Here is a 12172-nt window from a genome sequence, read left to right as displayed (position 1 = left end):
AGTGGGATGTTCCACTTGAAAAGCAACACAGAAGTTATACTGGGAAGGGTGTACAGTAAAAAGCTAGTCATGACCATCCATTATTGGCAACCGCATTTGCCTCAGCATGCTGCTCTCTGACTCCTGATCTATGTATGTTTGAGGGAGTGGAACAGAGTCATGAGTGGCTGAGGTCTTCTCAACGGGATATTAATTAAGGAGTAAGTCTGGGAGCATCGGGATGTCCTGTCTCCCCCCGGCTTTCCTAGAAGATCCCAACCTTTCCAAATAATCAAAGTACCTCAGGGCCTGTGCCCATACCCAGTATCAGTACCCTTCTACGGAGGTGCCCACCCCCCGGCCCTCCCACCAGCATGGAATCCTCACCTGGGCGGGGGTGGGGGGCCGGGCGGGGGAGCCAGTGCCGAGCTCAGGCTGCACAGTAGCGACGGTGGCCGTGGGCGTGAAGATGAGCTGAGGGGACAAAGGAACAGTGCCGCCTAGGCTCCTAGCTACCTGCACCAGGTTACCTGGCTGGGCCTGGAATCACAGGAAACGAGGCGCCTTTTACCTGCCCAATGTGGGCTCAGCTACAGGACAGGACAGTTCAGCCAAGGAGCAGATATGGGGAAAGAGGGAGGCAAGAGAGGGAGAGTCCAAGGGGACCACCTGAAAGTCTCAAGAGGCTTGTAGCATCCTGATCCAGGCTGGGTGGTGAGGGGGATGGCGGAGGAGAGCCAATCTGGGGATGCATGTTGTGTTTACTTCAGAAGCCTCTGTGAGTTGCTCATCCTAGAGGGGCCAACGTTCCTGGGATACTCTGAAGTCATTCTCTCCGTAGTACCCCGGGGAGCAGAGACCTTGCTTAGGTTCAGACAGATGCCCTAGGACCTCTTTCCTGGTCTAACCCATTCCTGACTCCAGGTCTGGGCCAGAACAGGGCTCCCCTGCACAAGGGATCAAATTAGATGTATTTTTTTCCTCAGTTTTTAGTCAAATTTGGATTTGGGTATGGGGTGTAGAGACAACAGTGGTGGAGGAACCAGGGTGCCCAGAGCCGCATTCATGTCTGCATCTCCTTCCATGGGCTGTGGGCTACACGGTAGTCTCTGCATGACACCTCCAATCCCACGAGCCTAGCTGGTGCCCATGTGGCCGTGCTGATTACTCAGGAGCTGCTTTCCCCCAGACTTTGAGGTGCACCTATGTCTAGTCCTCTGTGCATGTTTGCCCTACTTAAGGACTCCAATTGGGGCAGCTGAGTAGGACAAGGGAATGAGTCAACTGAAGACAAAGGCAAGTTTGGGCAGTGTCACACTGTGCTTGTCCTGTCCCTAGAGAAGTGGAAGTCTACTCCATACTGTGTGTCCAAGAGGCTATTCCCTGGGAATGGAATACCACAAACAATGAACTCAGAGTCAAGAAAGGAAGTGATGGGACAAGACCAGAAAAGCTCCAGGTGCCCAGTTCTGGCCCCAGAAGCAAAAGGAGGGTAGGACTGTATTGTCTTCAGGATAGCGTGTCAAGGAGCCGGAGAGAGAAATCTTCAGGATGGGAGACACAAGATCAGACTCAGTGAGCCCAACAGAGAGCTAGATGTTAACTGCCTCCTGAGGAGTATGCCGCTGTCTTCCCTGGAAATTCTTCTAAATCTTAGGAACCCATAAGGTTCCTAAGGACCTTTGCATCCCTTAGGGACAGGTGTAAAGGAGAGATCCTAGATATGCAGGTCTGGGGATGATACCATCCCGGGCACATTTGGCACATTCAAATATGCTGAATTAACAGGTGATAGAGTGACCCTGATTTGGATGGGGGCCCAGTTGGGAGAGCAGTGGAGGCAGCAGCAGATCTTGAAGCTGAATGCCACCTTCACCACCTGGACTGGAATCCACCTTTGGCGCTTGAACTAGTGATGGCCAGTCCCTGTAAGGACTGCCACAGGGGGTTATGACCCCATTTCTGTAGAGTACAAGGATGTCTGTGTGCTTGCTTATCTTAAGCGTCCAAGGATACTGACCATCTGGGCATGGGCCCCTGCATTTTCTACCCTAATTAATTTTGGGGGGTTGGGGTTTCTGATAAGAAGAGGACAATTAGGGAAGGAAAGGATACATCATGGGCTATCTTCTCCATTTCAGCCAGAAACCCCACCTGTCCTTGGGTCACTGAGCCTGTACCCAAGCTCCTATTCAGCCTGTCAGGTGCCCTCTTGTTTATTCCATCCCTTAACCTCTTGCTGTCTGTTCCTTGGTGCTCCTTCCCTCCCCCCCACGTCTCTAATTCCTACCCTCTCTAACCTCCCAGGCCAGGCTTCTCTGCCTCCATCCTCCCAGCCCACCTGAGCCATGGCCCAGGCTGGGTACTCACCATCTGTGCCCTTAGATACATCTGTGCTTGGCTTGCAGTCAGGGCTGGAGAAGACGTGTTGCCCAAGAGCACAGCCTGCTGGGCGATGCCCGAGGCTGTTGCTGAGTTGACACTCTGTGCCCTGTTGATGAGCTGGGCTGCTGCTGGGGAGGCTGCCAGATTGATCTGGTGAGAGAGACACACACAGTAACAAACAGGAGGTTCTGTTGATTAACTCTGGGCCCCTCTCCTTCATTTCTTTCTTTCCCTATCTTCTGTTCCTTTGTGGATGCAGCCTTCTTTAGGACCTTCCTTGGTACTTGGGCCTTGGAGCATCCCCCAGCACCACCCTGGCTTCTGTGTGGGGCTGTAGGAAGGGTCCAATGGGGCAGAGAACTGAACTATAAACAGAGAGCCTGGACATTGGCAAGAAAGATGACAGGGAGTTACGAAAGTCAGGGTTAGAAACAGACATATGCTTTTTTTTTTTTTTTTTTTTCCCTTCTGGCAAGAGTAATAGATTCCAGCCATGGTTGTCTGTGGCTGAGGATTCACCAGCTGGGTCTGGGAGCACGCGAGCATCTATCTAGGGCAAGGAGGAAGGAGCTGGTCCCAGAGCTGTAGGCTCTGTTTGCTGTTTCCCAACCTACTCACCGAGGATGACGGGGCTGGGGCCTGGGCAGACACATTGCTGCTAGAAGTGCTCCCCTGTCTGTTGGCCACCAGGCTTGCCTAGAAAAGAACAATTCTTATCACAGGGGTCCCAGGTCAACCCCAGCCATTCCCCAGGCTCTCAGAGGAAGCACTCTAGGACAGTGGTTAGGAGTCCATCCCTCATCTGCCTCATCTGTGTGGCCTCAAGTATGCGTTTCAGTTTCCACTTGATGAAGTGGGGATGATAACAGAATCTACTTTGTAGCATCAAGGAAAGGATTAAATAAGGCAAAGCATTTACATGTAAGCACTCAGATCATGAGCTATAATTATTACCTATCTTTCCCAGTGTCTGGACAGCCCTGCTTTAGCCTGCTCTATCATACTGGGCTCATGGACCCCGTGAAAGACTTTTGCGCATTCTGTCTGGCATGGCCAGCCTGCCCCCCTTCCCCGTGGCTGGATTCTTCTTCACGTGTTGGTTTCCGAGTACTCCAGCAGACAGACTGTCCCTCGTCGCCCACCGAGGGCAGTCCTCCTGTCTCTTGGTCAGAGCAAGCCCTTCTTCTCTTTCAGAGTGCTTATGGCAACTTAGAGATTTAGATATGTTATTTCCTTGTCTCTTTGGGTGTCTGTTTACTTGCTGTCACCCCACTTGAAGCTCCAAGAAGACAGGTCTGCAGTAGATTCAGTGTCTGACATGGACTGTGGCGCACAGTAGGTACACGAAACTTCCAGTGAACGAATGAGTTCTTCTCAGCCACCAAGGACAGACAGGATGCTAGGTGGGCAATGGCCTTGTCTTGTAGACACCCACTCGGCTCCTCAGCCCCTCCTAATAGTGTGGTGCTATGGGGAGGAGGGACTCCTCCAGCTGTCTTCCTGGGCCAGGTGGGCAGAGAGTTCCACCATCCACTCATGGGCTGTGTGCCCAACCTCCCACAGACTCCTTCCTTGGCTGTAAAGGACCATGCCCACTGTGCCTGCACCTGCTCACCAGGGTTCTGTGAGGGTATAGTAAGAGAAGGCCTGGGGAGCCCATGCACAGGGTCTGCTCCTCCCTACTCTTACTTCTGTCAATGCCATGACTGCTCCCAGCACCCTCCCACCAATACCTCCCCCCCACGCCCTTGGGCGCCCTCTCTCACCTGTTGCACGGCCGCCAGGCTCTGGAGCTGGGCACTGCTGAGATGCTGCTGCTGGAGAGCTGCCGTCTGCAGCATGAGGTGCTGCTGCTGTGCAGCATACATCTGCTGCAGGTACTGGGCTGCTGTGCTGGGCTGCCTGTGCAGGGCCTGCTGGATCACCTAGGCCAGGTGGCAGGGGGAGGCTGCACTGTCACCTTGCTTGCAGAGGAGGGGGTTGTCCCTTCTGCAACAATGCCTTGTCAACCCCAGCTCCCCCTAGCTGCTCAGAGGATACTAGGTCTGTGACCACCACTGGAACAGATGGCCACTCCCTAGGGAGGCGAGAAGACAACAGGCTTTCAAACTTGATACTTCTCTGCCCTCATCTGTCCTGCACATCTTTGGCTCCTGTGTGCCTCGGCTCCTCCCCAACTGCATCTGCTTCTGTGTCAGCTGCCAGCTTGGAGAAAGTCAGAGCAGCAGTGCTGCTCTGGTCTGCTCTGGGCACTGGGGAGACTCAGAGAGGTTAGCAGTCCTGTAAGCCTCCGGTGAACTGTCCCATGCCAGGCTTGTTTGCCACTCCACCTCCCAGCCATTCCCTGTCCTCAGACTTGGGTGACTGGACCACTAGACGGTGACAGCAGGGGAACTGAAGCCCAAAGAGGCAGAGAGAAGGAAAGGGGTGGGAGAGAGAGGCCGGTGCAAAGGGGGGCCTAGTCCAGCATTAACAGTGCCAGCCAAGTGGAAACAGCCTGGGGCAACACCCTCCCACTGGGGCTGCTTGCCAGGGTCTGCTCCTGGCTGCTGAGAAGTGCTATGGGTCCCTTAGAAGATGGTCTCATTGGCCTTGGAAAGCAGGCCAGTGGCACAAGGATGATGCATTTCTCTTGTAATCTTTCCTTTCCCTTCTCCAGCGTTCCCTCTTTCTGGCTATCATCACCATCACCTGGCCTTGCTGCTACTTCTCTCTCCTGATGGGACTGGCTAAGCCACTGTCTCTAGGAAGCGACAAAGGTTGCCTTTGGTTCCCCCCACCGCTGCCCACCACTCTTCACTCACAGTGTCCCAAAGCCTCCCTTCGCCCCTAGGAACAAAGAAAGTGAATGCCTTTCACCCAACCCTGAGATCTTCTGTCTTCTTCTCCTAAGCCCCACAGACATTTCTCCTCCCTTCTCCTTACCTGGTCACCTATCTGCCATCTCTTGCCCCCTGATGCTCTATGCGGGCCCTGACCAGCCTTTGACCTGCTTGCTACCCCTTAGCTCTGCTAAATCCCTGACCATGGGACTGCTCCCAACCCTGGGTCCTGCCCCCAACAAGCAAGCATCCAGTCTGGCTCTCTCTAGCTAAGCATGACTTCTAGGGCTGCTGGCTCTGGAACAAAACCATATGTGGGCTCAGATCTGGAGTTCTGTGAAAACAGGCTAACATCACAGATTCTTCATGGGCTCTGGGGTCTCCTGATTCCCCTACCCTATCCCAAGTCTTCAGATCCCACTCCCCTTCAGTGTTCTCTCTCCTCAGAGGGTCCTGGTTTATACAAGCACAGTTCTGTTTATTCCTTGTTCTCTCCCAGAATTCTTTCTTCTTATTCCCTTTACCTAGGCCTCTCTATTTTCCTTAGACTCCTGAAAGTACCTCCCCACAATCTAGACAGTAGTAGCAGAGATACTGTGGCTCTTCCTCACTAGAGGGCTGGTGTCAATGAGTGGAAATGGCAAGAACCCTGTACCTGCTTGGGTACATAACACAGCCATGGGCGATTCCATCTACCATTGCAGATTGCAGAAAACCCCAAATCCCTTGTATCTAGAGTTGTGATGAGGGGTGGAAGGATGGCATATCCTAATGTGAGCTGCTAGAAGCTGTGTTCAAACACTCACATGCCAAGGGGCTAGGAAAAGGCTAGGTGTGTGGGGGGTGGCAGGAATGGGTGTAGGAAACATGGTTTTTATCCCATGGGGGAGGCAGATGTAACCCAAGGAGGGAAGACTCTAGTGTATCTGATGGTGTCTTCATACTCTCCCGCTGTCTGCTGTGACCCCTCCTCCACTCCCTAATCTGGGCCAGGGGCCAAAGCAGGGCAAGGTCATTTGTCTGGTACATCCATGCTGGATTAGCAAAGTTCTTCGGAGTGAACTCTTCTCAGCTGCATACACTTTGTGGCTTCTTTTTTTTTTTTTTTTTAAGATTTTATTTATTTATTCATGAGAAACACAGAGAGAGAGAGAGAGGCAGAGACATAGGCAGAGGGAGAAGCAGGCTCCATGCAGAGAGCCTGATGCAGGACTCAATCCAGGGACTCCAGGATCATGCCCTGAGCCAAAGGCAGACACTTAACCTCTAAGCCAATCAGGCATCCCCTCTTTCTGTGTCTTATCTGGGGGCCTCAAACAGATACTGTGGTGATTAAGAACACAGGGCTGCAGGTAGAATGAGGTTCAGCTTTTTTTGGTCTTTATCTGAATGACCTAGACAAGGTACTACTTTTACTGAGACTCAGCCTTCTCAGTTATGGAACTGTACCTATAATAGCCATTTTCAGCTACAGGAGAAGATACATCTGTGGTGATTTCGTACAGTGTGGGGCACAAAGCAGATGGTGAGACATGGGCATGACTGTTTGGAACCAGGTGTCATCATCACTCAGAAGCCTCATGGATGACACTTAGCAGACCGCTGCTTTAGGCAGCTTGCTTTGGGGTTCCTTTTTGGTCTCTAAGAAACTTTGTTTTACGACAGGGCAATGGTCCTTCGAATAGGTCTAGGTCATGGCTGAGAAGTTCCCAATCATTTTTTTCTGCTTGTTATTTTTACTTGTTCCAGCTCCCTACCCACTTTACACTTTCACATGCCTATCCTCCCAAACAGGACTCTGGGATCTGAGTCACCAGGTGAGATAATTTTCCAGGTTGTGAAGTGTTATCACTCTCCCTGAACCCCCTTGATTGGACCCGTCTAGCATCATTTCTCCTAACTGTGCCTAGATATATAACCAGGAACCCTAGATATATACCCCTCCCTATGCCCAATCTAGGTTCCATACCCTGGTTGCTCCACCAGCCCATGCCAACACGTCCTCCTGGCTAGCCCCAAGATGATCCAGGAATACAATCTCTAGATCAGCTGGACTCTTACCTGCACGGTCTGCCGGTCAGGAATGCCACTGTACACAGAAATCTGGGGCCCAGTGGGGCGGCCACTCCCACCACTGCTGCCACTGTTGCAGCCACTGCTGGCACTGCTGGCAACACTGGCACTGCTGGATGTATGGGGGACTGGCAGCTCATTCTCCATGGCCTGCGGGATGGCACAGTCAGGGCGCTCCAACAGCAGAAGAGCAGGCGGATGCTGGGAGCAAAGAGGCAGAAGTGAAATGTCACAAGATGCTTCCTAGAGAACACACACATACACATCAGCTTTCCATCAGCCTGGGGTGAGACCACTCCTGAACTGAGGCCTGGAACATACCTGCCACCAGAAGGACAAGGCCAGGTGTGGTTCACTAGGTGAGATCTGAAATCAGATGCCTGATTTTATTTTATTTTATTTTATTTTATTTTATTTTATTTATTTTATTTTATTTTATTTTTTAGATGCCTGATTTTTTTAAAAGATTTTATTTATTTATTCATGAGAGACAGACAGAGAGGCAGAGACACAGGCAGGCAGAAGGAGAAGCAGGCTCCATGCAGGGAGCCTGATGTGGGATTCCATCCTGGAACTCCAGAATCACGCCCTGGGCCAAAGGCAGGTGCTAAACCACTGAGCCACCCAGGGATCCCCTAGATGCCTGATTTTAAAGTCTATGACCTGGGAGCACCTGGGTGGCTCAGTTGGTTAAGCATCTGCCTTCAACTCAGGTCATAATATTGGAATCCTGGGATTGAGCCCTTGGATTGAGCCTGGTTATCCTCTCCCTCTGCCTCTGCCCTTCCCTACCCACGCCCTGGCTCATACTCACTCTCTTTCAAATGAATAAATTTAAAAAACCTAAAAAAAATATCTATGACCTGCCATTCTTCCTTCTGCTAAACCAGCTAAAACCAGCAAAGGAGGCAGATTTCCTACAGTGGCCTTCCTGGCAATGATCTTAGGGGTCATCTCTTACCCCATGTCTACCTCTTCACTTTTGGGATGGAAAAACTGAGCATCAGAGAACTTATTATTCATCTGCATGTATATAGTCGATTAATGAAAGAAATGGGATTACAAGTCTGGAGAGACAGAATTAGGGAAAGAGACAAATGAGGCAATAAAATGAGCTGAAGTGTTTGTGTTTTTCAAGGCTAGAAGAGCTGCCAGTGTGTCTGGAGTCTCTGTTTTCTTGACGAGTATTTAGTGAGTGCCCTCTGATCTAATGCTGAGCCTGAGCAGGGCACTACATCAAGCAGTGTGGTTGAACTGCAGGTTTTGGGATCGGAAAGACTTGGGTTTTCATCCAGGCTCTGCTGCTTACGCTGGGAAGCCTTGGCAAGTCGCACTTGTCCAACCTTCTGTCTCAATCTGTCAGATGTAAGAATACATGAATTGGCGGGAGAATAAAGTCAAATAACAATACAAAGTGCTTGGGAGAGTGTCAGGCAAATACTGAGCGCACTGGCTGTTGTTGTGGTTATTAAAACTGTTCCGAGTCTGATTCCAATAGATCAATCCTCTTCCAGCCTCCTGGAACCTTCTATCCTTGTCACTAAAGGATGCCAGGAATTCACTCAGGGACCATCCTATGATCTGGATTCACAACTGGAAATGACATGTCCCCTTGAGACACGTGTTGGGGAGCGAAGAGGCTGGGAGTGAAGGATGAGTGGTAGGAGACGCAGACCCGGTCCAAGGTTAAGTTCCCCTCTTTCTTCTTTTATGCTCTTCCTAAAATTCTCATTTCTACATATGAGCTCTTCCTTCTACCTATTCTTTCCTATAGCTAGAAATGACACTTGCCATCTCATCATAAACAGTGAATTCTTTGCTTGAAGATTATGCTGGTTTAAGAAATAAAGCATGGGATGGGGGGGGGGGGGATCCCTGGGTTTAGCATCTGCCTTTGGCCCAGGGTGTGATCCTGGAGACCCGGGATCGAGTCCCACATCAGGCTCCCTGCATAGGAGCCTGCTTCTCCCTCTGCCTGTGTCTCTGCTTCTCTTTCTCTCTCTCTGCCTCTTTCGTGAATAAATAAATAAAATCTTTTTAAAAAGGAATAAAGCATTGGTTAGTAGAAAAATAAAGCATTGGTTAGTAGAAAAAAAACCAATAAGTATTAGTTAGGAGAAAAAACTAAAATAGTCATCAATGTCCTGTTGTCTTCTTCCCAACGCTGCTCAGGTTGGAGGCTGTCAACATTCCTCAGGCTGCCTTCTTCTGACAGGGTGGGTTTCACAGTGAACTGAACAAAGTAGGGGTAAAGGCTAAAGGATAGGAACGAGTGAGGTAAGGAAATGCAGGCCACTCCCAGTTCGGAGGCCTGTGGCTTCCAGGGCAGGAGAGCAACCTGCAAATGGCGCTCAGGTCCTAGGTCCTGAAGCAGTGATTTCCCCCTAATGTTTGTATGTCTGCGTTTACTGCCACAGGGCAAAGCTCTTGTCCAGGAGTTCCCTTTGTCCAGAGCTGTACACAGTGCTGGGTCTCAGTACAGCCATCACTTGTGAAAGATTCTGACGATGATAACAGCAACGTAGGATCAACGAAACCGCAGAGTCCACAAATATTTCCTGTGCTCTGCTCCGTTGAAACCTACCTTGTCTTATGTTCTAGGGAGGGACAGTTGGGCTGGACAGAAAGGAACACAAGGTAGAATTCCAATCTTGCAGAAACTGACCAACTAGCTCTAGAGATGAGGCTCAACTGAAGTGTCAAGGATCATCACTGACAAATCAGAGTTATGTTTGGACACAGAATATCCCATAGAATCCAGAAATCTTTTTTTTTTTTTAAGATTTTATTCATTTATTCATGAAAGACACAGAGAGAGGCAGAGACACAGCCAGAGGAAGAAGCAGGCTCTATGCTGGGAGCCCGATGTGGGACTTGATCCCGGGACTCCAGGATCACGCCCTGAGCCAAAGGCAGATGCTCAACCGCTGAGCCACCCAGGCGTCCCATCAGAAGTCTTCTTTTAGTTAAGTGCCTCACCTCCCTTTCCCAAGATGTTGATCAGGATTGGGTTTCAGGTCTCACTTTCATTCTGCCCTAGGAAATTTCAGTGGAAGCGCTTATAAACATAAAACATAAAATGGGAAAATGGCATCGGCCACAGCAAATTAAGGATAGCGTGATCTACACATCCTGCATGATCGAGCCTCAGCTCTGGTTTATTTTCCTTTTTTAGCAGCTATGGCAGATCTCGTGCACAGCGTAGAAATGAAACAGGACGCAGTCCTAAAGAGAGCATGGCACTCCTGCATAGAAGAACTGGGCAGGCAAGGACAGCAACTGTTCCTCGTGCTGGGGAGGGAGACTCAGCAGCATGGGGACACAGACACAATGGGTCTCCTGAACTCTCTTTCCTGCCTGTCTCCTTCCTTCTGCTGCTAAGCCTGCCTTTCCCTTCTCTCTTCATTCTTGCATTTTGGCTTCTGCCCCGCAACTCCACTTCATTTTTTCTCATTAAATTTTCCCCCACTCCCTGGTTTTCCAGTTTTCCTGTTCTTAACTGCCCCGGTCCTTATCCTCTGTCATATGGGTTCTTCCTTGCACTGGCCCCATCCTCCTGCATGGGGAAGATTACACTCACCTTGATTCTGCTATGGCTCTGGGCTTTTTCCCTTTCTTTGACTCTCTGGAACATGAGCATGCATCTCCCCCACTCCCTCCTCTCTCTCTTACCCAGGTCCCATTGATCCTGAGTGGTTGTTCCAGTTTACTGTAATGAGCTCTCTCTCCATTCCTGACTTCTGCTCTCTCCCCACACTGTGCCCTAAACCTGCTTGCTTGCCCTGCCTCTGAGGTCCCTCGCTCCAGAGCTGGCTCACTCTGTGTCTGCCTTCCTTGCCTCCTGTGCTCTAGCTCTCTCTTCTTTCTTGGGGTCTTCCCTGCCTGAGGATGTCTCTCCCCCAGGCCTGATCCAGCATATCCTTTCACCTCTATTCAAGTGTGTGCTCTAGACAGTGCATGTGCCCTCTCCCTCTCCCTCCCTCTCTCTGGCTGGTACTCCCTGTTCTAACTCAAGATTTTGATAGCTACTACTGTCTCTCAAGTGTACACTCTCTCTTTGGCTCTCTCACTCACTCATGGAAAGCAGAAGAAGGAAGGACAGACTGCTTAGGAAATTAAGGAAAACATAAAAGGAGAAGCAACATTTGAGCTGCCTAAACCCACACTTTCTCACTTTCACTGAATAAAGCTGCCCTGTCCCACCCTCCACTCCTTGTCAGTCACTTCTAGAATGTTTTGTAATCAACAAGTTTCTGGTTCCCCCAAAATCTGAACATCTATTCAGCATCTACCAGATGCAGGGTATTCTTGCTAAGTACTGGGAATAGAAAAGAAGTAGAAGACATGAATCCTCATTTGAAGGTTTTCACTTTTGTGAGCATATCAGAAATGGTAAAACCTAAAGCCTCTTGCCCCAGAAAAAAATGTGACTAACACACAAATGTACTTATAATTATAGAGGTTAGTGAATGATTTTCACCCTGCCCATTAACTCTGGACTAAGAAGCTCCAGCAATTGGGCAGGAAGTACAAATTTGAAGACAAAACTATTATTCACTACTATATGCTAAGTTCCACCTGAGTGATTGAGACAACATTGGCTAGTGTGGAGAAAAGTGAGGTGTAAGGAATGTGTGCAGTGTGATCGATGGACAGTGGAGAAGGGCTTACTCTAGGCTTTATGAAGCCCAGATTTACACTGCTGCTGGATAAATAGTCACTGCTGTAAGAGAGATAGTGCCCAGCCCCTCCTTCTGGGTATTCTCAGTGGCTCAATTTTCCTAGGACAGGCAATGCACTAAAGGAGAAAGAGCAATCCTAGCTTTGGGAATACCTGTCCACTGTTGCCTTTGGTCTTGGGCAAGGCAGGCTCTCTCTCTGAGTCTTGGTTTCCCTAACCTGCAACATTGGGT

The 12172-nt window shown here is 50.0% G+C and overlaps 1 protein-coding gene across 6 annotated transcripts in view; it reads right to left on the bottom strand.

Annotated features, from left to right (window-relative positions):
- Positions 1-12172, bottom strand: part of PHC2 (polyhomeotic homolog 2) — a 123434-nt gene that overhangs the window by 47141 nt on the left and 64121 nt on the right. For 3 of the 6 annotated variants that reach the window (XM_025448138.3, XM_025448139.3, XM_025448137.2), the window contains exons 2-6: positions 7248-7460; positions 4131-4289; positions 2983-3060; positions 2350-2514; positions 367-519 (exon numbers count right to left, since the gene is read on the bottom strand). In XM_025448138.3, coding sequence (XP_025303923.1) covers positions 367-519; positions 2350-2514; positions 2983-3060; positions 4131-4289; positions 7248-7406 — 714 coding nt within the window. In that variant the 5' untranslated portion in view covers positions 7407-7460. The remainder of the gene's footprint in view (positions 1-366; positions 520-2349; positions 2515-2982; positions 3061-4130; positions 4290-7247; positions 7461-12172) is intronic. The other 3 variants (XM_035713794.2, XM_025448140.3, XM_025448141.3) reach the window with 2 other exon arrangements.

This window comes from Canis lupus, chromosome 2 (assembly GCF_003254725.2).
Source record: "Canis lupus dingo isolate Sandy chromosome 2, ASM325472v2, whole genome shotgun sequence".
NCBI lineage: Eukaryota > Metazoa > Chordata > Mammalia > Carnivora > Canidae > Canis > Canis lupus.
This window is presented reverse-complemented; position numbering and strand designations above follow the sequence as displayed.